Source organism: Telopea speciosissima, chromosome 8, assembly GCF_018873765.1.
Source record: "Telopea speciosissima isolate NSW1024214 ecotype Mountain lineage chromosome 8, Tspe_v1, whole genome shotgun sequence".
NCBI lineage: Eukaryota > Viridiplantae > Streptophyta > Magnoliopsida > Proteales > Proteaceae > Telopea > Telopea speciosissima.
Window position 1 is genome coordinate 5,414,868 of NC_057923.1, and position 23,824 is coordinate 5,438,691.

At 38.4% G+C, this 23,824-nt stretch overlaps 1 protein-coding gene across 4 annotated transcripts in view; it reads right to left on the bottom strand.

Annotated features, from left to right (window-relative positions):
• Nucleotides 1-3,718: 3,718 nt before the first annotated feature.
• Nucleotides 3,719-23,824, bottom strand: part of LOC122670910 (cyclin-dependent kinase G-2-like) — a 35,094-nt gene continuing 14,988 nt past the window's right edge. The window contains exons 1-7 of one of the 4 annotated variants that reach the window (XR_006334283.1): nt 11,337-13,258; nt 5,565-5,700; nt 5,393-5,481; nt 5,086-5,194; nt 4,334-4,440; nt 4,059-4,234; nt 3,719-3,985 (exon numbers count right to left, since the gene is read on the bottom strand). Coding sequence is in view for 3 of the 4 variants with exons in the window: in XM_043867941.1 (XP_043723876.1) it covers nt 4,135-4,234; nt 4,334-4,440; nt 5,086-5,194; nt 5,393-5,481; nt 5,565-5,700; nt 11,337-12,982 (2,187 nt within the window). In the remaining variant the exon portion in view is untranslated. Of the gene's footprint in view, nt 4,235-4,333; nt 4,441-5,085; nt 5,309-5,392; nt 5,482-5,564; nt 5,701-11,336; nt 13,259-23,824 lie in introns of those variants that run through there. The other 3 variants (XM_043867941.1, XM_043867943.1, XM_043867942.1) reach the window with 3 other exon arrangements.

Here is a 23,824-nt window from a genome sequence, read left to right on the forward strand (position 1 = left end):
AATTCAGCAATGAGGTTTAAGGAACAAATACGTACCGTCTCACATCGACTCTTAATCAATACAATGCGTTGAGGTGTATCACAATCACCATTCCCACATATTTTTGCAGAACAATGATAATTTGCAACACTGAGTTGAAGTACTTTAAAGCTTGTCCTACTTCCCCATAAAGGCATGAACAACGTTTTTCCCTCAACCCCAAAGTGGCAAATCAGAAGGAAGTGAAAAAAGAAACCATTTCAAACAAGTAAAGATCTTGTCTTCTTCGAATTCCAACTTCCACCCAGGCAAACCCATGACAAAATAGAACCAATTCTTGGCATAGGTTGTCATACTTTTTCATCTCATAAATATTAGAGAGATACTAATCTATCCATTTCATGTCACAACATATCAATTACAAAAACATTGGGTCCTTTCGAAAGTGCCACATATAGGAACATAGATTAAGAAAACAAATGGTTGGCACAGCTTTAACAGACAAACATACATACACTCAAATATTATTAACAATATAGTTTGAGAGAACAGGGTAAAGACACAGGGAACATAAGAGAAGAAAAACCCTCTGGAGAAAAAAAAATATGAAAGGTGTGAAACACACTCGCACGCATACACAGGGAAGGAGGCAGGAGGAAGGAGGTAATCTGTGTATTTGTATGAACCCCAAAAATCCAGAAAGTGAACTTACGCATAATCAAATAATGTACATGTTCTAAATGAATTATTTTCTTTGGACAAAGTTGTCACAACAATCAAAAATAATGTACTACATGTCTGTCAATAAAGTTTTTTTGCCTACCTAACATCAAATAGTTTATGCCAAACATTACAAGTTGTAGGCAAGGTCGGACAAACTACATTTTAGGCATGCTCGATTTTTTTCTTGACAAAATAGTAACTAATTTTATCAATTTATGAGCCAAAACTGTAAAGAAGCCTGCTTGTGCAACATATATATGGATATGTATGAAAAAAGAACATCCGATGGAGTCTTCTCCAACTCGCTCTCAATGTGAATTCTCTTAAATAGAACGAAGATCTCCAAATGCATCGTAGACAACCCATTACAATCTATCAAACCAATAGCCTGTTTACTATGAGGGGGGATCTTAACAGTTCAACTAAGCAGTTTTCGTTGCCTTTATTCCACCCCCCTTCCTTTTGAAATCCAGTCTTTCGTTGATCCACTTTCTCAACATGAGTCAATTCACCATAATAAACTGAAATTAGAAAGGGGTTTGACAGCTTTCCACCCCCTCTGTCTTTCCTTCACAGGGCCAGACCTTTATTGATTTAGATTTTCTCTTATGAAGTTGAGATTTACGAGCAAGAGACACAGAGTTTCAGAGGAACACTTCCTTTCTACCTAAATGAACGGTATCTACCAAGTCTCAAAGATACACTCCATGAAATTGAGCTGAGTGGCACAGCCTCATCTGCTCAGAGAAGTTAGCACACCAGGACTCAAAGGCACATTTCATTATGCCTAAACAACCACAATATTTTTTAACATCTAATGTAGCCTTCAAGTCCAGCATCCTCTCCCCCCTCTACTCTCCCTCATAACTTAACACCCGCAACCCACCCACCTACTCTCCCAACAAAACTTGGGGGAGAACAACTCAACTTTCCTCCATTGCTCTTTCCAAATAGTTCAAAAATTATTTAGAGTAGGATCATTAATTGTTATCTATTAGTCACTATTAATTATAACAGTTCCTCCTGTAGGAAGAAACTCACACATGACAAGCATTTAATGGCAAGTCAAGCATGTCCAGAGGCTTCATTTAAGTTTCATTTATGCTAATTGCCAGCATGATTTTACGGTTTGTTATTTTTTTGTTTTTTAAAATTTGAGCTCATCATATTACCAATAATACAAAATAGTAACAATTTGGTGGTATCAATAAATTGTTCCAATAAGAGATCCAACCCCCCCCCTCCAAAACATACATTTTATGAGATCACTTCCTACAGAAGAAGGAATCAACATTTGTCTACGTCCTATGACTTATTTAAAACAATAGATAACGTGATACTGCAACTGAATACACGCTTCTTTTCCAGGAAAATAGCTATAAATTTCACATCTCCGCTATGTTAGCAGAATAAAACAAGTCTAGAGAGAGGCTGCTTTGTGCCAAGACTGAAGGGCAACATTCCATAACACCACAAAAACAGGGCTTGCACAAGGCTCCGGCTCTAGCAGTTTGTCTCTCTCTTATCCAAATAACAATATATTCTATCCAGGTGTAACATAACACCTAATTTTCAATAATTTATATGAAATGATAAAATAAACTGATTCCAATTTAACTAAGTTGGAGGCACTGTGAAGCGACACATATACAAGCACTTTGAATTTCATTTCTCAATAATCTGAATATAAAGTTACTAATAACATAAGTTAAAAAATAAAACTCACACCTCTTTAATAACAAGAACCAATTGGATGAGTAAATATAGCAAATTGTCAATAACATTTTAACAGTGGTCACTGGATACCAAAAACAAAACCAAGGCTGGCAATAGTACCTCTACTGGCCCATCTGAAGAAATCAAATTCTGGAGCACCAAAACACAACTGAAGTTATTACATTTCTTGAAAGATGGATACCATCCTCAACCTGCTTGCTCTGATACTGCAGTAACATTTACAGACAACTGTCATGAAAGTACTGGAGCACCAAAATCTTGAACTTGTTCACATCACAAAGGCAAAACAAATGACAATGGGTACAAAAATATAGTTCCCAAGCATTTTATCAAGAACCATTTCTCCAAGCTCTAAAACCCAATCTAATTGAAAAACTGGTGCAAGGAAGCACACAAAAGTCAAGATAATGATAGTCAGGTGCCAATCCTAGACAAACACCAACAGCATGAATGGACAAGAAGAATGCTAACAAAATAAATGACCCTTTCCTGATGCAGAAGGTAGGCAGTAGTTGAATACTGACCATAATAAGAACACTTCTTTTTTCCAAAATGTTACTGGTGTTCATTCAAGAGCTTCAAAGAGTAGATCACTATATGTATATTGTTCAGATTAGTAACCATCAAAAGCTTCATACTATTCTGAGGAAGCCACAATTTAAGCTTCCGATATATAAAAAACTTAATACTTCAATAAGCAAGTTATTTCTTTGTGACATGGAATTAAAGAGTCTCGCATATGTTCTTTTTCATATGCAAGTGTTAAAATTTAACAATGAGAAAAAACATTAATATAATTCAATGACATAGAACAATTGTTCCTCCCACCCTCAACCACCACCCCCCCCCCCCCAAATAAAATAAAAACTCAGAAAAAGACTAATTGACCAATCTTTACAGCTGCTTTGAAATAAACTCACTACCGAAATGCTATTCCTAAATGGCCAGTAAAATAAAATCAGCAACAGAAATTGCATTAGTTTTCCCCTGGTTACTGAATGTAAATTATAACACTCCCACTTAGTCTACAACCACTTCAAAACCATACAAATGATTATGAAATTTGCATTTGTCAAAGAATCTATGTGGAAAGCAAAACCCTTATCTTTGCTTACACATTCCACAAATGACAAATCAGCAAATTACCTTTGAAGTGGAATTTTCCCATCAGTTTCTTCTGTGCTATGAAAAGCAAAGAATGCTCCGTCCGCTTCACACCAATTGTCTCTTGCACACACAATTTGATGATTAAAAGAAACAGAACCGACAGTAGGCCATATAAATCCATTCTAATATGGCATTTAGAGCCAAATTTTATGTGCTTTCTTTACAATGTGTCAATTGAAAAGATGTTACATACACAAGTTCCAAATTTAACCAGAATAGAAAGGCATTATGCCACACCTTGCAAGCAAGCAGGAAAAATGAAGGATGCACTTTTTTTTATGACCACCAACGCTCGAATTGACAGAAAACATCCTGCACCACAATTTGGTTGGGGGGAGACGAAAAAAATAATATTTTCCCCAACCAATTCATCTGGGGCCTGCTAAATAACAGCATCAGTGATCGTCTCATGGAGAAGTTTTGCGACTTCACATTCAGTGCACATTTCTCACCTAAACCACATCCATCAGAGGAGAACCCTGCAAAAACTTAAAGATTGCAGAATGCAACTGTAAAAAGCCCTCCCTCTTAGCCAAACAAACCTCCAGTTCCTAAAACCCCTTGCTGCAATTCCTTTCTCCGTTGCTGCTCCAATGGATCTGGGCTTTTCATAATTCTTCTTAGACGCCTGAAAATCAAATCAATAGAGTTCAAATGAAAAAAGAACCTTAGAAGGGAAAAACCTTTTCCATATTGGTTACACTTCATAACTATCAGATTAAAATACCTGTCTTTAGCATGTTGAGCAGGAAATGTTGGCATAAAATCTTTGGATTTGGGAAGAGGAACCTCATAGAACCACTCATGGTTAAGAGCAGCTTCTGCCGTTATCCGCTGCATAAAACATGGGCTAGGCCATATGAGATCCCCCACCAGAGCTACTAAAATGTGATAACCACCCCACCCTAGTTATCAAGGTGACTGGGCGATCCAAGACGTTGGGGTCGTTTAGGCAACAAGGTGCCCACCTAGGCGCCTTAGACATGCATTAATGACTATATGTAATATAACAATGATAATTTTATATAATTATATTTATATGCAAAATTTAAGAAAGCCATATCAATGCAATATGATATAACTACGCTAGAAATGGCCTAATATGAGAAAACCAACATATAATAAGCATAGTTATCAAGGCAGCAAGGCGACCAAGGCATTGGAGAGGGTCCAAAATCAAGGCAACACAAACAAGGCGGACCAAAGCAGACCAAGGCACCCATGGCGACCAAGGAGCCTGGACGCCTTGATAACTATGATAATAAACAAAGCATAGAATATAATACAAGCATATCATCAAAAAAAACAAAGCAATAAACATAAATCAACGTACACTCATGAAGTGTCAACAGGGCATGTTGTCGCCTTGGAGCCAAGAAAGAGCCTGGATGCCTGGCGGCACCTTGACAACTATGCACCCCACCCCAGATTTATTATAAAAAAAAAAAAAGACAATCACATACAATCATAACAAATTACCTTTTCCGGGTCATAAGTTAGAAGTTGGTTCAACAGGTTAAAACCAGCATCAGATAGAATTGGAGAACCAGTGAAACATGTGGCTGGAAATTTCGTACGAAGCATATTCCTGAAAGAAACACATCAATGATCACTAAAAACAAAAAAATTACATACTCTGCAACTGAAAACTGCCACCTAGGCAAGCCAGAAAGCCTCAATAGAGTCACCCAAAGCAGGAAGCCTGGGAAAAGAGTGGCAAAAAATGAGAAAACTGGATATCATAGTCAACTATAATACGCAAAGGCATACAGAAATATTCACTTACTGGTGCTTAACAAAGTTGACCTTGACCCCAGGCAATTTAGAAAACCCTGGCCAAATTGTCTCATTTGGCGTCCCAAGTGTCTTGAAAATCTGCAATCAAGGTAAGCCATATAAAATGATTAGCCATACATCTCATGGAGTAAAGTGGTGAAGGGGAGGGTAACAGCATTCACCTTGTTGATCTGGTCAACCTCCGTTTTCCCGGGGAATAACGGTTCTTTAGCTAAAAGTTCAGCCATTATACAACCCAACGACCACATGTCAATAGCAGTAGAATATTGTTTAGCTCCTAATAAAAGTTCAGGTGCCCTGCAGAAGGGAAGGAAAAAAGAAGATATAAATAACTAATTAACCTATAATTTAAAAGGTGAATGGGAATTAGCACCAGGGTCCACGAAGAACTAACTGAGATATTACCTAATATAGACTTATTCATTCTCATGAAAGTAATAAAGAAATGAATAAGCCATGTATCCAACCAAGGAGCACAACAACCATTAATAAAAGGGAAATTTACACGTACCTCCCCTGAGGTAAGGCCTAATTACAGATTCACCAGTGAGTTTTGGATATTTACGCATAACACCCCTGCTTTCCAAAATAATTAATAAGTAAACCTACTCTGTTAGTTTTTTCCGTTAGTTGCGAACAGTAAGAGTGTTTTAGACATTTTATGACTAATATACCCTTGATAGGGTAGAATGACATTAAATTCATTATCTTCTTCATCGAACCTCTTTCTTCCATTACTTGGTCTGTGGAGCAAGAACATCCCCGCCGACGAAGAGCTTTCCAGTGAGCACCTCTCTCTGTATTCATTCTGTGTGTAAAGACCCAACATCTGAAGATGGAAAAAAAAAGCTGAATTTGACCACGAGGCAGAAATTCAATAATGGGCAGCGGTAGAACCAGATTAGTTCTGCTTTTGAATAATTGAACCTCAACCAAATGGGCTCAGATTGACTTGAAATTTCTGAGGAAGGTAGCTAAAACCATGGCCTGTTGATTCCAACCGAAGAGCATCCAAAACAGAGACCCAAAACATGAATGAGCGTGTCTGCAACTCAGGTCCTGGAGTAACAAGAGGGACAACCCTTAGTTTTGATTTGGTTCTCACGATTGGAGAGAGAGATTGGGGGCCAATGGTTCTTGGGTTTAGTCATCCTTAAGTTGAGTTCCAAACCCTTAGTGGGACTAGGACCCATAAAGAGCATGCAATTTCTTCTATACTTCAAGTGTGTGTTCATAACCAGACAGAAAAGAGAGTACGGACAAAAGAGGGATCAGTGATGACTAGTGTGTGGGAGAACTCTAATTTTGTTTTTTCATTGACTTGAAGTTGAATTGCAGAGGTCAAAAGAATATATGGAGTCAGGAACTCTCTAATTCAAACACATGCACTACTGAAAATAGATTTTTTTTTTTTTTTAAATAAGAACATCCTATACTCAGTAAGGATCAGGTGTGAACACTGAGAGATTGCTTGGAATTGTTGGAATGATGAAAGGTAATGGAGCACTAATCACTGATGTCGTTAGAAGATAGATCAAATAGGGATTCTTTTTAATTTTTCTTATTTTATTCATGTTATTAGAATTGTAGGAATGTAAGAATCCAATTTTATTTTGTCTTCTGTTTTGGATTAGATAAAGTTAGAGTCTAGTTATGATTTCAGTTCCACAATAGGATTAGGAATTTTATTCTATAAAAGGGCATGTAACCCAACGACTTGGAATAGATTTGAATTTGGAAAATTGAATGAAGTTTGTTTAACGCTGCTGCCAATAGCTGTGGTGCGCAGATTTGTTCTTCCTCCCCAGATCTCCTCTCTCATCTCACCTTTGTTGATTTCTTCTTCTCCCACAATCTGCCCAAACCATTAAGTTTCCTAAAGTTTTCCCTGTTGTACCCTGTTTTCCAGCGCTACCTGCAACTAATCGAATCTGAATTGATTCCAACCATCCTCTAACTATTCTAGCTGAAATCAAGAGCGAAGGTCCTACACACTAGGGCGACTTACCGACCTGAATTTCTGACTGAAATTGATGTAAATAAGTCACTTAGAGGGCTTATTTTATTGAAAATAAGCTTTGGGTTGGGTTATGTAGGTGTTCGGCTTTTGATCCCATGGGTATATTTTGTAATTAATTTAATAGACCTAAAATATGGGTAGAAAATCGGAAAACGGGATTTACTTCCTTAGTTTAGTCAGACTCCTATTTTGAGTTTGTTTTCTTTATTATTTCACTTTCTTAATCAATTTAGGTTACCTTATTAGTTAATGATAGGGTTAGGCCTTTCCTTTTTAGTGTCTAAGTCTATTTTTGAGTCTTCTATATAAGTTTGCAAGGGAGGCCCAGCATTGGACACGAATTTGACTAATGAAATACTGGCTTTAGCCTTTGTTGAAAATCCTGAGATAGGTTGGGTGAGATGCCCAGGGTGAGCTGAGATAGCCATCCCCTTCCCCAACCCCCCTCCATCGATCTCCAATCAAGCTCCATTAAAGTTTCAATTCTGCCATAGCCGATCTCTTGAAGAAACACATGCAGTTGCTGGGATTTCTCTGCAAGGTTCAAGATATTTTCAAACAACAAGTCTAAAATTGAAATTCTGCAATTATTCTTCTTCCATTCTAGAAGGTCACATATTTTCGCGAGGATTCTGCCCAGCCAAATCTAACCGTTAGAACCTGCTGAAATTTTGATCGAATCTTCCTCAAACCCTAAGAGAGACTCGATCCACATTTCATTACCATCCACCCAGCCGATTGTCTGAAATTACCCTTTTACCCCTCAATTCTATTTCTACTAGGAATCCTCAATAACTTCAGATTTAATCATCTGATTTAACTATAACTTTCAGCATCTCTTCTCTCCCATATAATCCACACTCTCCTAACTTGACCCTAACGTCAAACCCTAGGTCCCATCAAACCCTAATTATAATTTCACAATTTCTCATATTTTAACCTATAGCCAATTTCCCTAATCCCTAGCAGATCCTGGTTATTGGTTCTAGTTGGTCTCCTACCAATCTAGAATTACATTAGAAAAACAAAGGGAGCTGGGAGATCGAAATCAGAATCGGCTGTTGGTTTCACTAGTCCGCCTGAATTAGTTACAGAACAAGAAAGAATGCCATTTGGTGTTTTTTTCTTGGGCTGTGTTGTTTGCAGTCAAGAGGGATATGTGTTACGATCCTTTGCCGAAAATTTCAAGTTGATCAAACTCCATATGAGAGAGTTCTCCTTCCCACAAGATAATCACCTCCGCTGAAATCTCCCAAAACTTCAATCGTGAGTCTGTTTTAAGCCCTATTTTATTTTATTTCCTTTAATACCCATGCCCTTATTCCTTATTCTATTTATCCTTTATTTTGCTTTGTTTCAAGTCTGACCCTTCACAATATTTAAATTCCTCCTTTATCCTTTCACTCTTGCCTACCCAAATACACTGTTAAGTTTCTGCCTATTTACAATTCTGCCACTGCTCTTATAAAGCTTCAAACTATTTACTATTTTGCCACTTGTGCTTGAATTTGAGTGTTTCTTTGTATGGGTGGGCCCACAAGCGATCCAATAAAGGTTAACCTGACCCGGATGGCATCAATCACAGGCATTATATATTCACTGTCTGGGTTTTCTGTTTTTCCTGCGTCTCTGCTCAAAGATTTCATTTGGGTTCTCACTGCTTCTCTGTTTCATTATTTCCTTTCCTTCCTTTTAGCTTCTCCGGCTTTTAAGTCCAAAAAACAGAGCTCTGTAGCATTGTAACTGCCACGTGTTCTTCAGATTCCAGTTTCAGCCGTTTGGGTAAGAACATATCTCAAGTTTCAGGTGTCCAAAAACTCGGATCAATTTCTGCAGGGAAAGAGGGCATGCGTAAATATCCGTACCGGAGATGGTAAGGATATAAATAATGGAAGAAAGAGGGCATTTGAGCAGGAAGGGCTTCTTTGATGTAGGACAAAACATGAAGAAAAAGAGGCCAAAACTCTGTTCGCGTGAACAGTGTCACAGCCCCTTATTTTGCCTTGGTGAGAATATTATTAGAAGATTCTGTGGGGGCCCAAGGTCAGATTGCATGGTGCTTTATGCCGGGGGATTTAGAAGTTTAGTTTAGTTTCTGATTTCAGATTTAGAAAGTAGGCTTAAGTTTCTATTTTTAATTAGACTTGGTCTCTATTTTATAGTTTCTATTTTGAACCTTGCAACTTAGGGTTTCTATTTTAGTTTCATTACCTGTAACCCCCGTCTCAGCCTTCTAAGGGACTTTCTAATTTTTAGTTTCTATTTTGGAGCTCAATCTTTGAACCTTTATATATTGTAACCTGCCCATTGAGGCACCCCACGAGTTTTAGTAGATGAATGAAATTACTTTTGACCACAAATTCTCCTTGTCGAGTTGAATGACAATGAAGGGTTGAAGGAGCCTAACTGAGAGAGCCTTATCCACCTATACCCTCCTATCTTCTCTTCTCCTATTTTCCATCTCTGCCTTCTTATTGCCTCCCTTAACCCCCAATCGGGTTTTCGCCTGCTGCTGCCTCCTATTGACTGCAACGAAGTGCTGATACAACAACCTGTGAAGATCTAGAAGACATCCATACCAACTCCTAAGGCTGCTGTTGCTATACTCAATTAATAGAAGACTGCTGCTGTTCCTGCGATTCAGTCTTGCTGCTGCAACTTGTGAATATCATAACTCAGCAACCACTGATCAAAATTGGCTGAGTTTTGGAGGGCTGATCCCTGTCAAGGAGACCTAAACTCGATCCCAACCTGAGGCCCTACTGCTGGTTTGGTCTATAGTACTTACCTTCTAATTTGGTAACCAATCTCTATCTCTGTATCTGGCCATTAGAATCATCACCAACTTGGAGGCTTAATCCATCCTACCAAGGCCTACACTTGACCTGAATTTCAGCTTCATCACTTGGCTGAATATCGAGATTCTGTCCACTTTCTAATTCCGATTGTTACTATTTTGGTTTTGTAGGTTATTTGGGACTAGTATTCTAGTATTACATTACATTATTCTCCTTAACGGAGATGTGAGAGACGGTGCGGCCATGGATGGTTCTCAGCCGTTAGGGTTCTTCAATAGTAGAAATAAGGGAAATAATGGAAAAAGAAGTTTATTTTAGCAAAAAGGGCAATTTGATCAATATATGATATATTCTAACGCTTTTAATCCCATGTTAACAGAGTGGGTTTACTTATTAATTAATTTAGAAAGCAGGGGAGGTATGAGTAAATATCCAAAACTCACGGGTGGATCTCTAATTAGGTCTTACCTCAGAGGAGGTTGTGTAAATTTCCCTTAATAAAATTATTTATTAAGCTTCATGATGAAAAAAACACTGCAAAAACAAAATATTGGCAAAAATATTAGAAATCATGAGTTACCAGATTGCCTTTCCAATATTAACCCTCAAATCTGGGAACAACTGAGATGAGGAATGCATGAAAAAATATTTGGAAGTTGCAACATAGACTCTACCATGTTGGTAGATCTCTGGCAAGCACTCCTTCCAGACTGAAACAAAGTCAGGGGCATAGATGGTAGACTTATTGACCACCACAGTGAATAGAAAAAACTGCATCAAATGCCACTGAGCAAGAAAGCATGGTATGAAAGCACAAACACAAAAAGTACCAAGCTCGATGAAGAGAAATGAAGACAAAAAATTAATATTCCTGTTTTTGACCAAGCTGGCTGCAGCACCAGGAAAAGACAAAATGACAAACAAACACATAAATTCACAAGGAGGCTCTAAATAGCCTGCAACTCTTGGCATGTAAAAATACGGAATAAGTATAAGAATGTAGAGGAAGGGACAAACTCGCCAATACTAATGTAAATCCAAGCAGACCACTACAACAAAATAAATAACCAAAAAAATTAAATAAACATGGTATGCAAAAAAAGTTTGGAGCTCACCTGTACCATAGAGTAACCACCAAATGAGTGTACGGCTTCAATGGGCTCCCATATTGACGAGCCAACCCAAAATCACAGATCTTCAACTCACCCCGATTATTCAAAAGAAGATTTGATGTCTTCAGATCCCTATGAAGAACCCAGTTATCATGGAGATATTTTACACCCTCCAACAGCTGCAGCATCAAGCATTTAACTTCACTCTGGCTAAAAGGCTGCTTCATAGTTTCCATAAGAACTTTGAGATCGTTATCCATGTATTCCATGACCATAAAAATACTATCCAAGTTGCTCCCTATAACAACTTCCTTAACATCTACGATTGATGGATTATGGAATGACAAAAGAATGTTTATTTCCCTCAAAGAGGTCAATGGGAAACCTTCTCTTTCTTTCTCCATCTTCACTTTCTTCAATGCTACAATTTCCCCCGTCTTCTTATTCTTGGCTCTATATACAACGCCATAAGTACCTTCATCTATCTTGTTGAGCCTCTCAAATTCATCAACACTTCTACACCCCTGAAGCATATTTACGTTTCTCTGATGTGGAATTGGAGGCTCTGGGATTTTGCAGGAGTCATCCTCCCTTCCAGAATCTGCTTCCGATTGATAATCACTGACATTTTTGCAATCATTTTCCTCGTCAATGTCCACATAATCATTATTATCCACCTCATTTTCTCCATGTTCATCTGCAGAGGAAACATGATGTCCTTCATCATTAGAGGCAGATGATTTAGCACGAGCTCCCTCAGAACCTTCTCTAGTGAGTTCTCCAAGCTCAGGACTTGATATCTTTGGAATTAACCTGGTGGAGAATGTCTGAGATGCAGGCATCCTTTTCCTCCTCTTAGGCATGTCTTTGTCATCAGATATTTCACCTTCATCTGCAGGAGAATTGGCTTCATCTGCCCATCGGGATGATGAAATCTTCCGTGTTGGAACAAAGTCTTCCTCTTCCAGCTGCCCCAGCTCTCTATCATTGGTCCAATGCTGCTCATGTGGTGACCAAGATAATCCTGCTGATGATGATTCAGATGCAGCAGACCGCACTGATCCAGGCACTACTGAAGGTTTGATGGGTGAAGGCCGTGAGTTTTGCACGTGGTTATCGTTGATGGATGAAATCTGCACAGCCCCATCAGGAACAATAATTGGCAACTGGCGGGAGGATTTATGCTGCAGTGGAGAAAGCCTACTCGCTCGAACAACTATATCTTTAGAAGAATTGCTCAACTCCTTCTCTACTCTGTCCCACACAATTGGGGAGAACTTTCTCCTCTTACTTGAAGGAGACCTACCACCATTTTCATGTACCAAAACCTCTACACCCTTAACCAGAGATTCATTTGCAATAGCACCATCAGATCCACTCCCACTTGATAACTCACCGGGTTCACGGCCTACCATTCTAACAGGAAAACCACCTCGCTGACGACCACTACTACTACTGCTCCTTGTGTAGCTAGTACTTGACAAATGGTAACCACCATTTACAACTTCTCTCTCTTTGATATCCTTCTGTCGAATTCTGGCATCTCGCTCCTTTGCTTTATAAAAATCTTTCCTCCTGGACACCTCGAGATCGGACTCACGGTGTCTGAATTCGTTGTCCCCGTAGCCACCATTTTTTCCTGCGGCCATATTCTAAGGCTCTATTTCGTCTTTCGTCCCTCAAATCAATATAATGGGGAAAACGTATTCCAAACGAAAATAATAATAATAATAATAACAAAAGACACAGAGATCAAATCGACTTCAATCTCATCCCACAGAAATAAAGTTAAACCCCTGGATAATCAGAAAGAAAACCCTAACAAGAAACCTATAAAGTGCCAGTTCCACCCGAGCATGGAATTGTTTCTTGGAAAACCTAGGTTCGGAAATATCAACTCCAAACCCTAGAAAACGAAGAACACGAAGGATATCAACAGAGTATAATCAGTCGGAAATCTAAACTAGGCGAATAAAGAAAGAGATCGAGCGAGCGAGTGAACACTTATCAGTCGAATTGATAAAAATCGAAGATATTAACAAGATCAATAATTCAATATATCTTCTCAGAGATAAGGGAAGGCTTACCGACGATCGAAAGAAAAAAAGAAAAGAAGAGAAGAAACGGAGGAGCCACTCCCTTGAGGAAAATCCAAATAATCGTCACTAAAGAACCGACCAAAGCAAGGAAACTGCTGAGGGTTTCAAATATCAAAAGTACAGCACGAGAGTAAACCCGGATGATCGTCGTCACTAAAGAGGGAGGCGGCCAAGGAAACTGCTAGGGGAGGCTTACCACATTTACGCTCGGAATGAAATGGCACCATTCGAGATGATAATATAATGGAGGGTCTCAACTCTCAAATATCCAAACTCCAAAGTAATAAGTATTAAGTATTAGAGAGAAAGAAAATTCAAAATTTACCCAATACTAGTATCGGTACTGGTATGGTTCAAAGTAGGGCTGCAACAGGGTCGGGTTGGGCTGGGTTTTTTAAAATCCTAGCCCAACCCTGAATCCCCTTAGCTTGGCCCAGACCAGCCCTAACCCTGACTCAAGATCTAAAAACCCTAACGGCCAAGCACAGCCCAAGCCCGCCCTGATTGATCTTGATTGGGTCGGGCCGGTGGGCTGGCCCTGAGTGGGTGTAAGTTAGAAATTCTTTCTGCAGCTCTGAGAATCCTCTTACCTTTAAATTAAACGTTTTGTCCTCTTCATTTTTCTATCTTTTCTTTGCCTTTAATTGATTGATCTCACTTCTTCGCCAATCTTTCAGAAGTTGGAGAGAGAGCAGCAGCAGCAGCAACAGCAACCACATAGCAATAACCATGGATTCTTATGACAGTGGATTTTTCTTTCCCTCTTCTTCCTATGCTCTTCACAGTAAAGTGGTTATTCTAATTTTATCCATGAAAATCTATCTTGCTTTTTATTTTGAATTTGGAGATGCTAAGTGGAGGTTTTTCAGATTTGTATTTAACTTGAAAGTCGAAAGATTTTGAGACAGGTCTTATTAGAGAAACTGGAGATGCTAGGTGGAGGGTTTTCAGATTTGTATTCAACTTGAAAGTTGGAAGGATGAAAAAAAAATGGCAAACAAGGGATGCTGTTGGGACATCTGGGATTTCTTCATTAAGATCGAGAGTTTTCTGGTTAGAGTGTTTTGGAGAGAGGTGAAAATTGTAGGCCTTAACCTTGGGGTATGAATAAGTCAGTGAGGTATTTGGGTTCAGATTAATGGTGAGGACAAGAGTTTAGGAAACAGGAACAAAAGAAAAAGAAAAAAATGTGAATCAGTTTTTTAAGAACTTAGAGAAGATAGAGAATCCAAAATGAGGTTTTGATCAAGCTCTTATACCAGATTAAACATTAAATATTTATAAGGATAAATACATCTTTGCAAGAGTAACTAACAGTTGCAGATTTGATTTTATTTAAAATGAAGATATTGAACTTGGATGCAACAGGTTTTACATGCACTCCATTATTCCCCTTGTTTTCCATTTATAGATGTAGCACACTAGCACCTATGTCATGTTTGTGGAAATGCATTAGAGTGAGATTTTCTTTCCATCCTATATCAAGAACTTTATTATGGTTAGAACTCTGAAGTTATGAAATCCTACAGAGTGTATAATTGATAATGTGACCAAAACTTTGATTTGATTAAACTGTAAAATTTGGGTTTGGGGTGGGGGGAGGGGGGGAAGGGGGAATTAGGGTCAAAATTAGGGCCAAAATCAGGGTCGGGTTGACCCGAGGCCTCAACTCGGACACGACCCGACCCTGATTCAGGGCCAGGCATTTCTAGCCCTAATCGGCCCTCAGGGCCAGAAATCTTTAGCCCAGGCCCTGTTCGAGCTCAGGGCAGGCCAGGGCGGGTTCAGGCCAACATGGCCAAACTTGCACCCCTAGTTCAGAGTAACAACTCTGCCTTATCCCAAATAGATGGGATCAGCTACATGGATCCTTGCCCTCGATCCAATCAGCTTTATTCGAAATCATACTTGATACAAAGCCTAAGCTATGTTGTCTTTCCTCACCACTTCTTCTAAAGTTATTTTAGATCTAAGCTACACCTAGCTATTTTAGTACTTTCAATCTGAATCAAAACACTCTTCTATCCTAGAGCATCCAAAGGCCTTCGTTGAACATGGTCATGGCACCTCAAAATTTATCTATATGATGCTTCTTAATAGGCCAACTCTCTTCACCATACATCATAGTTAACTTTATTATTGTCCTATAAAATTTAACTTTAAGTTTTAAAGGGAATACGCCGATCACACAATACTCTGGACGCACCTCTCCATTTCATCTATCATATTTTAATCTTTGTGAAACATCATTATCTATATCACTTTCTTTATTTATGATTAAATAAAAAAGATATTTAAAATAATCACTTTGTGAAATCTCCTTTTCATCAATTTTCACCACCTCAAACTTGACATTAATCCTTGTTTTTGTCTCATTCACCAAAATAATATCATTAGCAAAAAACAAACGCCAAGGGACCCATCTTGAATGTCTCTCGTTAAATCATCTATGATAACACAAACAAATTAGAGACTATTTATATTTACTTCCCCTAGCGAAGACAACAAGATTATGAGCTGAGTGATTAATTATTTTCTACATTCTTTTATGAAGAGAAAATAACAACACACTTCAAAATGGGGGTATCCACAAAACTAGAGATTTGAACGATTAGCAATCCACAAAGTTCTAGGCTCCACCATGCATCAAAACCTTCAAGTCAACCAAAAAGAAGAAAAATAAATAAATAAATAAAATATCTCATCATAAATACATCATCTTTCATTTTCTTAACAAATTTTATGTATTCTACATATTTGTCAAACAAACAACTTATCCAGCCTTTGGTGTGAGATCGTGATTGAGGATCCGGTTGGGAAATGGATATTTCTTCTCTTGATCCGGTTTTCCGATTTGATCTTGTTATAGATGTTTGAGAGGCTGGATATATATGACCTGTATCACAGACCATTACAACAAAATAAATAACAAAAAAGAAAAAGAAAAATAGTGAGCGTACGGGCCAATATGGGAACCCATTGACCGCTGCAGCATCTTCAAGCATTTATTAACTTCTTCACTTTCTGGCTAAAAGGCTGATTCATAGTTTCCATTGGCAGTTTAAGATCATTGTCCATGTATTCCATGACCATAAAAATACTATCTTATAATTAAGTTGGTATCTATCTATAACAACTTCCTTAACATCTACAAAATAGGGTCATTCACATGAATTCTATTGTATCAAGAAAACTAGATCTTTACAATCAGTCCAGATATCGATTTAATGATTAGTAATCATCTATGTTCTAGACTCCATCATGTATGAAACATTCAAGTCAACCAAAAAGAATGAAAATAAATGAAATATCTCAGACAGACATTAGAACATTTCCTCCATTCATCAAAATCATAACCTAAGTTCTTGATTAGAATAGTTATTAATGCTCGTGTGAATCATCACATTACACAATATTATATTATTTTCATAAATACATCGTTCTTCATTTTCTTAACAAATTTTATACACTCTACATATCAACCAAATAATCTGTATCTAAATTCTCACAAATTTACCTAAAAAAGATTAGAGATAGACTTTTCACCATGGTGACCAAACATGATTAAGATTAATGTAGATGTTTTATAAGGAATAATTAATCTAGAATTTATATGTTAAAGAATACATGGACAACGATCTCAAATGGGCCAATGGAAACAATGAATCAACCTTGTATCCAGATCTCCGGTAACCACCATGTTTTCCGGCCAAAACCCTAACAAGAAGAAACCTGTAAAGTGCCCGAGCGAAGAATTCTTTATCGGAAAACCTAGGTTCGGAAATTAAGATCTGACTTCTAACCCAGAAAAGAAAAGAAAACCCTAACAAGAAACCTAAATAATTTTGTATTTTAATGGTCATGGAGTCTGAAAGTGAAAGTTATATGAAGAAATAACCGACAATCGATCTCTGATTGTGTTGCTTCGCTGGAAAACACTATCCTGCCTATAAAATTCCACACAAAGCGCGAACAGTTTCCTTAAATTTTGTATTTTGGAGGAGGAGACAGTTTTCACTCACGGCTGCATGTGAGGGCTTTGGAGTTTCGAAGCTTCCTTCTATAATCTGGGAGTGTTTTCGTGGTCTTCCACTAGTGTACTCCAACACTACATGCGCAGGCATAAGATAGCCCATCAGGCTAGTAGCCAGCCCTGCATAGGCCCAACTTTCGGGCCAGGTTTGAGGCCCATTACTAGTATTTCTACCTAACATTGCGTGGGAGATCTTTGTTAATTTTTTATTTAGTATTTAATTTTCTTTGGATTCCCTTTGTATTAGTATTAGTTACTACTTTGTAGTTGTTTCTATGTTGAGCTGTGTCTAAAATCTCGATCACATATTGTGTTTAGTTTCTAATCTTAATTAATTATTATTTTGGAAAGGAACGAAATCAGGCATCACACTATTCGGAAATGGCAGTACTGTTCGAAGTCCTTTTAAACTTACACAGGACCATAGCCCGGTTATGCATTGTTTATATTATCCGATTATAACCAAGCCTGACCGAGCCTGTTCATGCCTGACCCGATTATATAAACGGACAGTCATGGTGCACGCTTTAAGCACCTTGAGGCCCGAATAGGCCCGAACGAGCCCGACCGGTCGACACCCCTAATAAAGAATACAAGACTTCTTTGAGTATCAATGTCGACCAACTGTAGGAGAGTGCAGGACAATTAGAGTAGATGGCTTTTATAACATTGTTTTTTGTAGAGGACCACTGGGTTTAGTTGTGCCAACAAGTCACTCTCCTTAAGGTTATAGAGGCTTCTTATTGGTGCAACCGGGTTACTTGCCAATCAACCTCCAAGATGCAACAACCCCAACTATGAGACCAACTAGTAGTGTTACACTCACTAACTGGGCCACCCAAGGACTCCAAAGGTTGTGCTCAACACTCAACAAAACGGAAAGAAAAGGAAGGAAGAAGCTCCAAAATGAATTTGAAGAATGAATGAAATAGCTGCCAACCCATACTCTATTTATGGAGATAATGTGCCCCCTTCAAGACGATTGTATGAAAGGGTGTGACAAATGGAATGCGTGGCCACAACTTTATCTCCTTTGGAGATTCCGAATCCAAGATTGTAGGCCTCTCCTAGGGTATATCCAAAAGAAAAGACACATAAATATAAGTCACTAAGACCCAGGCCCATGTATACTCACCCAACCCAGGGCAGCCCAGTGTGGGAAGAACACCCGGCCCAATCTGTATATAAGAGAGGAGAGATACATCTCTTCAAAGAACCCTACTTTTATATTCTAATAGATAAAGTTTACCAAAATAAAATAAAATATTCTAATAGATATATATAAGCAAGTCGTCACCCTCTTTCATGAGCAATGTGGGACTGAAAAGTTGTTCCAACCTTTTGTTTTCTTAAATACAACAATTAGTAACATGTCAAATTTGAGCCTCAAATCCAAACATTTCCCCTTCCATATAATAGCATGCCCTCCCATGTACATCCTTGTGCCTCTCAAATTCTCATCAACTCTCATTGTATGAGGGAGTTTTTAATGGTTTCCTCTAATGTGGTATGTGGACAACTCTAATAAGACTAAAACTTGACATGTGAATAAGGCACCATGGGTTGTTCTTGGCCATAAAATTTTAGCCCGTTTGAATTGCCACAGGTGTCGAAGAAACGATACATGATTACAAAAATAAAATGTCACCAATAAGGTGATAACCAGTTAAACCCTTACAAATTTCTCCATGATCAAGTTTTGCATTTTGCACAACATATGTTTTAGGATAAAGTTTCCCTCCACCTATAGAGGACGGTTCACCCACCATCCTAGGGTTCACAAAACCCTCTTAAGATTTTTTATGTTCCAAAATACCCTCCCGATACCCATTCCTGCCCTCTCCTACCCCTCAATGAATGGAATCCCATTCACCTGGATGGAGGGAATGAAACTCAATCCCATGTTTTATAATAGCAATGATGGATAGGTAGAGGAGGGATGTAGCTGATTGTGTAATAGATAAGGCCAAGAAGCTCTGCGAGGACCTTGTAGTTGGATAATTGGATTGGCCATATGAACCCCACAAATGGCAGAAACAGCCACCCACCAAGAGATTCCTCTCTAAGGAGGGGTGTTAGCCTAGAGAACCTATTGCCTTCTATATGTCATAAAGTTTGTAACACTTCTTGGGAGTAGTAACACCCTCACTTAGACCGGTCTGTCATGCCTTTAATAGCTCCCATTTAGTCCGGTTGAGGCCAAACTTTAGGCTTTGGTGGGTATTATGTCATTATCATTACCTAAGTATAGTTAAATTCTAGTCCAATCTTGAATAAAAAAAAAAAATTTCTAGTCCAATCTAACATCTCCAACTATTGTTATAAAATTTGGAGAGGTGAGGTTCAACAAGAACTGTCAAAAAAGTCAGATGGGGAATTTATCTAATGGTCAGATTACCAAGTCAGCAGTCCATATGGTGGAGGCCGGAAGGTCTGATGGAAACCTTTTCCTTAATATAAAGCTCAAGTTTTTGTATGATTAGGTAAGTCCAAATCAGCTTCTTTAGGTGGAGCGTAAGGCTGTGTTTGGTATGCATTTTAGGTTGGTTTTGCATTCTTAAGTGATAAAAGTAGTTGTTTATATTGTTTGTGAATGTGAAATCGATCAAGAATGCATACCAAACATAGCCTTAATGTAACAATTCTTCATGTATAATTTCGGACTACATGTGTTCTTTTTCTTTCACATGAAGCCTTTACATATGGGGAGCTGATGTGGACTCGGCTCCAAAGGACTTATTTAAAACCTCAAAATTAAAAATAAAGCACACTAATAAATTGGTCTAATTAAATTTGTTAGAGGTCCCATTTGCCAACATGCAAGGGTCCATTTTGAACTTTTTATGAGGTTTTGAAAATGAGACAATGTAAGCACTAAGCAATAAAGATAATTTCCTTTTCAAGATAGAAGGAAGTTGTCTGAATTCTGCAAGTATCTTGGACAAAGGTCCCTGGTGATCTATAATATCTTTTTGGGAAAAAGAACATTGCTTGGTTACGTGGCTCTTGCGCCTAGACACAGGAGCACGTGAAATTACCACGCAATCCTTCTTAAAATAAAAAATCTCATCTGTGTTGATACTCTTGCGCACGCTCTCATTGGCCCCCCACACTGATGTAAGGGCTACACGACCAAACAACGATCTCTTGCCCTATCTTTTTTTTTTTAATTAATTTTCTTTTTTAATTGGTTATTTTTATGGGAGAAGAGCGATGAAATTGTTTCGTACATAGGGGCAGAGAAGTCATTTCATGCGAGGATGAGAGAGGGTGCTACTATACTCTATGCGGTTAGCTAAGAGAACTGTTTCCCTTTTTTTTTTTATATGGAAAAAATCTCTTTGATCAAGCAGCATAGCCTACACCAAGTCACATGCTTTTTTAAGAGAAAAAAGAAGTTTGTCAGGCTACGTAACACCTATTCCCAAACATAGGAAAGGCAAAATGACCCCCTAAAATGAAAAATACCACCCTTGTTGGACACCGTTGGTACAGGGGTAATATAGCCTGGCAACGATCACCATTCCTTTTTTTATCAATTCTTTTGCAGAGAGAGTAAAGTGAATAGAAAAGGTTTTGTGAGAATGGGTAGCTACCTCGCTTGCTCAGAGAACCCTCTGCCTTTTCATATATATGTCATTTCCTTTCGCTCATTCAATAGGTTCAGTGAGTATCATCAACTTCACTGAGTTCAACAGCCAAATGGGTTAATAATAGCTCCCATTCATTAGATTTCAAAGCAGACCACTACAACAAAAATGAAATAAACATTTAAGCCATTTTTAGTAGAATTAAAAATAAAATAATCGGGCATTGGATGGGCTTGGGTGGTTCAGATGGATAATGAAGTGGGCCCTGACATATTTAGGTGAGTTGGGGTTAACTAGTTCCGGACTACATGCCCGAGCCCAGATGTTGAGCTTCCCGTTGGACGGCATGTTCTAACTAATTAGTTCATAAATTCGTATCATGTGGTGTTTGTGATGGAACAGATTATACTCATAATTCGAATGACAATCATACAACACAACCTCATGTAAACCTTGATGGAACAATACCTTTTTGGTGAAAACACAAGGAATTCATATATTGCCTTCTGAATTTACTCTCTTTTATGTGTTGTTCCAATAGAATTATACCATAATATGGATTTCAGATCATCATATGTTAATAGAATTGGTAGGTCAAGCAACAAAAGAAAGTGAGATATTGGAGTATACTAATCAAATTGTATTATTTCATATATTAGCTTCTTGATTTACTCTCTTTATATCTTAATACGGCCAATGGAGACAATGAAGCAACATTTTAGTCAGATCTTTCTTTCTTCCTGCGAAACCTCAAGATCATCAGATTCCCCGTCTCTGATCGAATTTGTTGTTGTCCCGGTACCGGTAGCCACCATGTTTTCCGGCAATCATATGCTCTAAATTAAGCTATTTATTTCGTATCTCAAATCAATATACGAGATCAAACCCTGGCAATAGTATGTAACAGGAGATCGATACAAAGATCAAACCCTAACAAGAAGAAACCTATATGTATAGATCGAGTGTAATTGTTTCTTGGAAAACCTAGCTAGGTTCAGAAAGATCGATTTGGACTCCAAACCTAGAAAACCCTCAAAAGGAGAAGAAACCTAGATAGATAATTTAGTATTTTTAATGATCTGAAAGGTGAAAATCATATGAAGAAATAACCGACGGTTCGAAAGAAGAAAAAGATTTAACATTCCTTAGAGCATTATGGCGGCAGGAAAACATGGTGGCCTACATACAGGTGGTCTATTGCTATATATTGAGGTGCTTGCTTTCATGTCACAGGGTTCCACGTATAGGTTTTTCAGGTGTCTCGTATCGTATCATAGGTCTGTCAGTCCGGGTTTGGACTTTAGATATGTTTTACGGTTCCATGTTTTACTCGCTCAGTTGGTTGGCTATCTATTCATAATCGGATTAAATGGTAATTAGTCCATAAACGGTTTATAATTGGCTATAAGCGATTAGTTATCTGTCATTTTCACAAAATTCGATCAATCTAGGTTGGGCGACCGTTGGGCCACTACCTTGCACTGATACTTTTAGTAATCGGTCGGACTGCTGCGAGCTTCAATCGGTCGGTTTAGATCGAGGACTTAGTACATGTCAATTTTTGACACCCTTAACTATCAAATCCAATATTGATACTGGTACAGATCGACATTATCAAGCCATATTGGAATTAGGTCTGATTCCAAATCAAACAGTCACTTTTTTTTTTTTTTAAATCCCACTTCTAGATCATTATTGGCCCAATACTGATACTGTTATGACGAGATCTGGTCAAGCTCTTCTAGTGCCAAACTGTTCTGCATAGAAGAACAGATTTGGCTGAGGAGTGTCGGTCTAAACTGGCAGAGTTAGCTCCAATGCCTAAGTTAGACCTCACACAAAAGTTAATCTCAAAGTAGAGAAAAATATGAATGAATTACCCCATTTACCTATGCAATGCCTGGCAATTTTTAGGGTTGAGTTCGTAAATCGTCATAGGCATTTAGTTGGTGCTAGACCATTGCTCTGGCCACCAATTTGCATAAGTGGCGCTCTTCTAGCGTGGACATCTGTCACAGGGAATCATGTCTAAGGCATGACCTCAAGTCACGCAGGATGCATGTTATGGGTGAGTGATTCTGACCCCTTGCTTGCTTGTCAATCTGGAAACATGTTATGGTCGACTCAGCGATAGTGTTGCTGATATGAGTATAAGTATCGGCTATCATAATCTTCTTACCTTAGGTGCTTATTTCCGATCCGTGCCTTACTAATTAGCTCGCCTAAGCCTTCACAAATTTTGAAGGTGACACGTGGCCGAATATGATTAGTCGTGCCAAATTGGGTTTATCAGATACAAAGATTTAATTTCATGCTACTACGTGTACCTCGAAAACCTTAATATGGCAGTTTCTATAAAGATGTAAAATATTTAGGGGAAAAGGTTCTCTGCTTAGAAGCAAGGTCCCTACGCCTGCACAGGGGTCAATCACAGCGTGCACGCGAGCATTAATAGGGGTGAGATTTTTGCATTTTATGAGGGACGTAGTAGTCATTTTGCCTTGGGCTGAGTTTGAGCGTGGAAGCCACGCTGTTGGGCAATGATCTTTTCCAAACATTTAAATTATAAAAAGGAAAAAAGTTCTCTGAACTGGGAGGAGATTATACAATAGCATCTCTCTTTCTCTCTCATGTAATGACCTCTCTATCCTCCTATAGAAAACCATTGTGTCTAAACCATATGGATCAACCCACCATATGGTCAGACTTGGATTAATATTAATCCGACTTCGTCCAATAGATTCATGTTGGCATACTTGGCCCAACGGA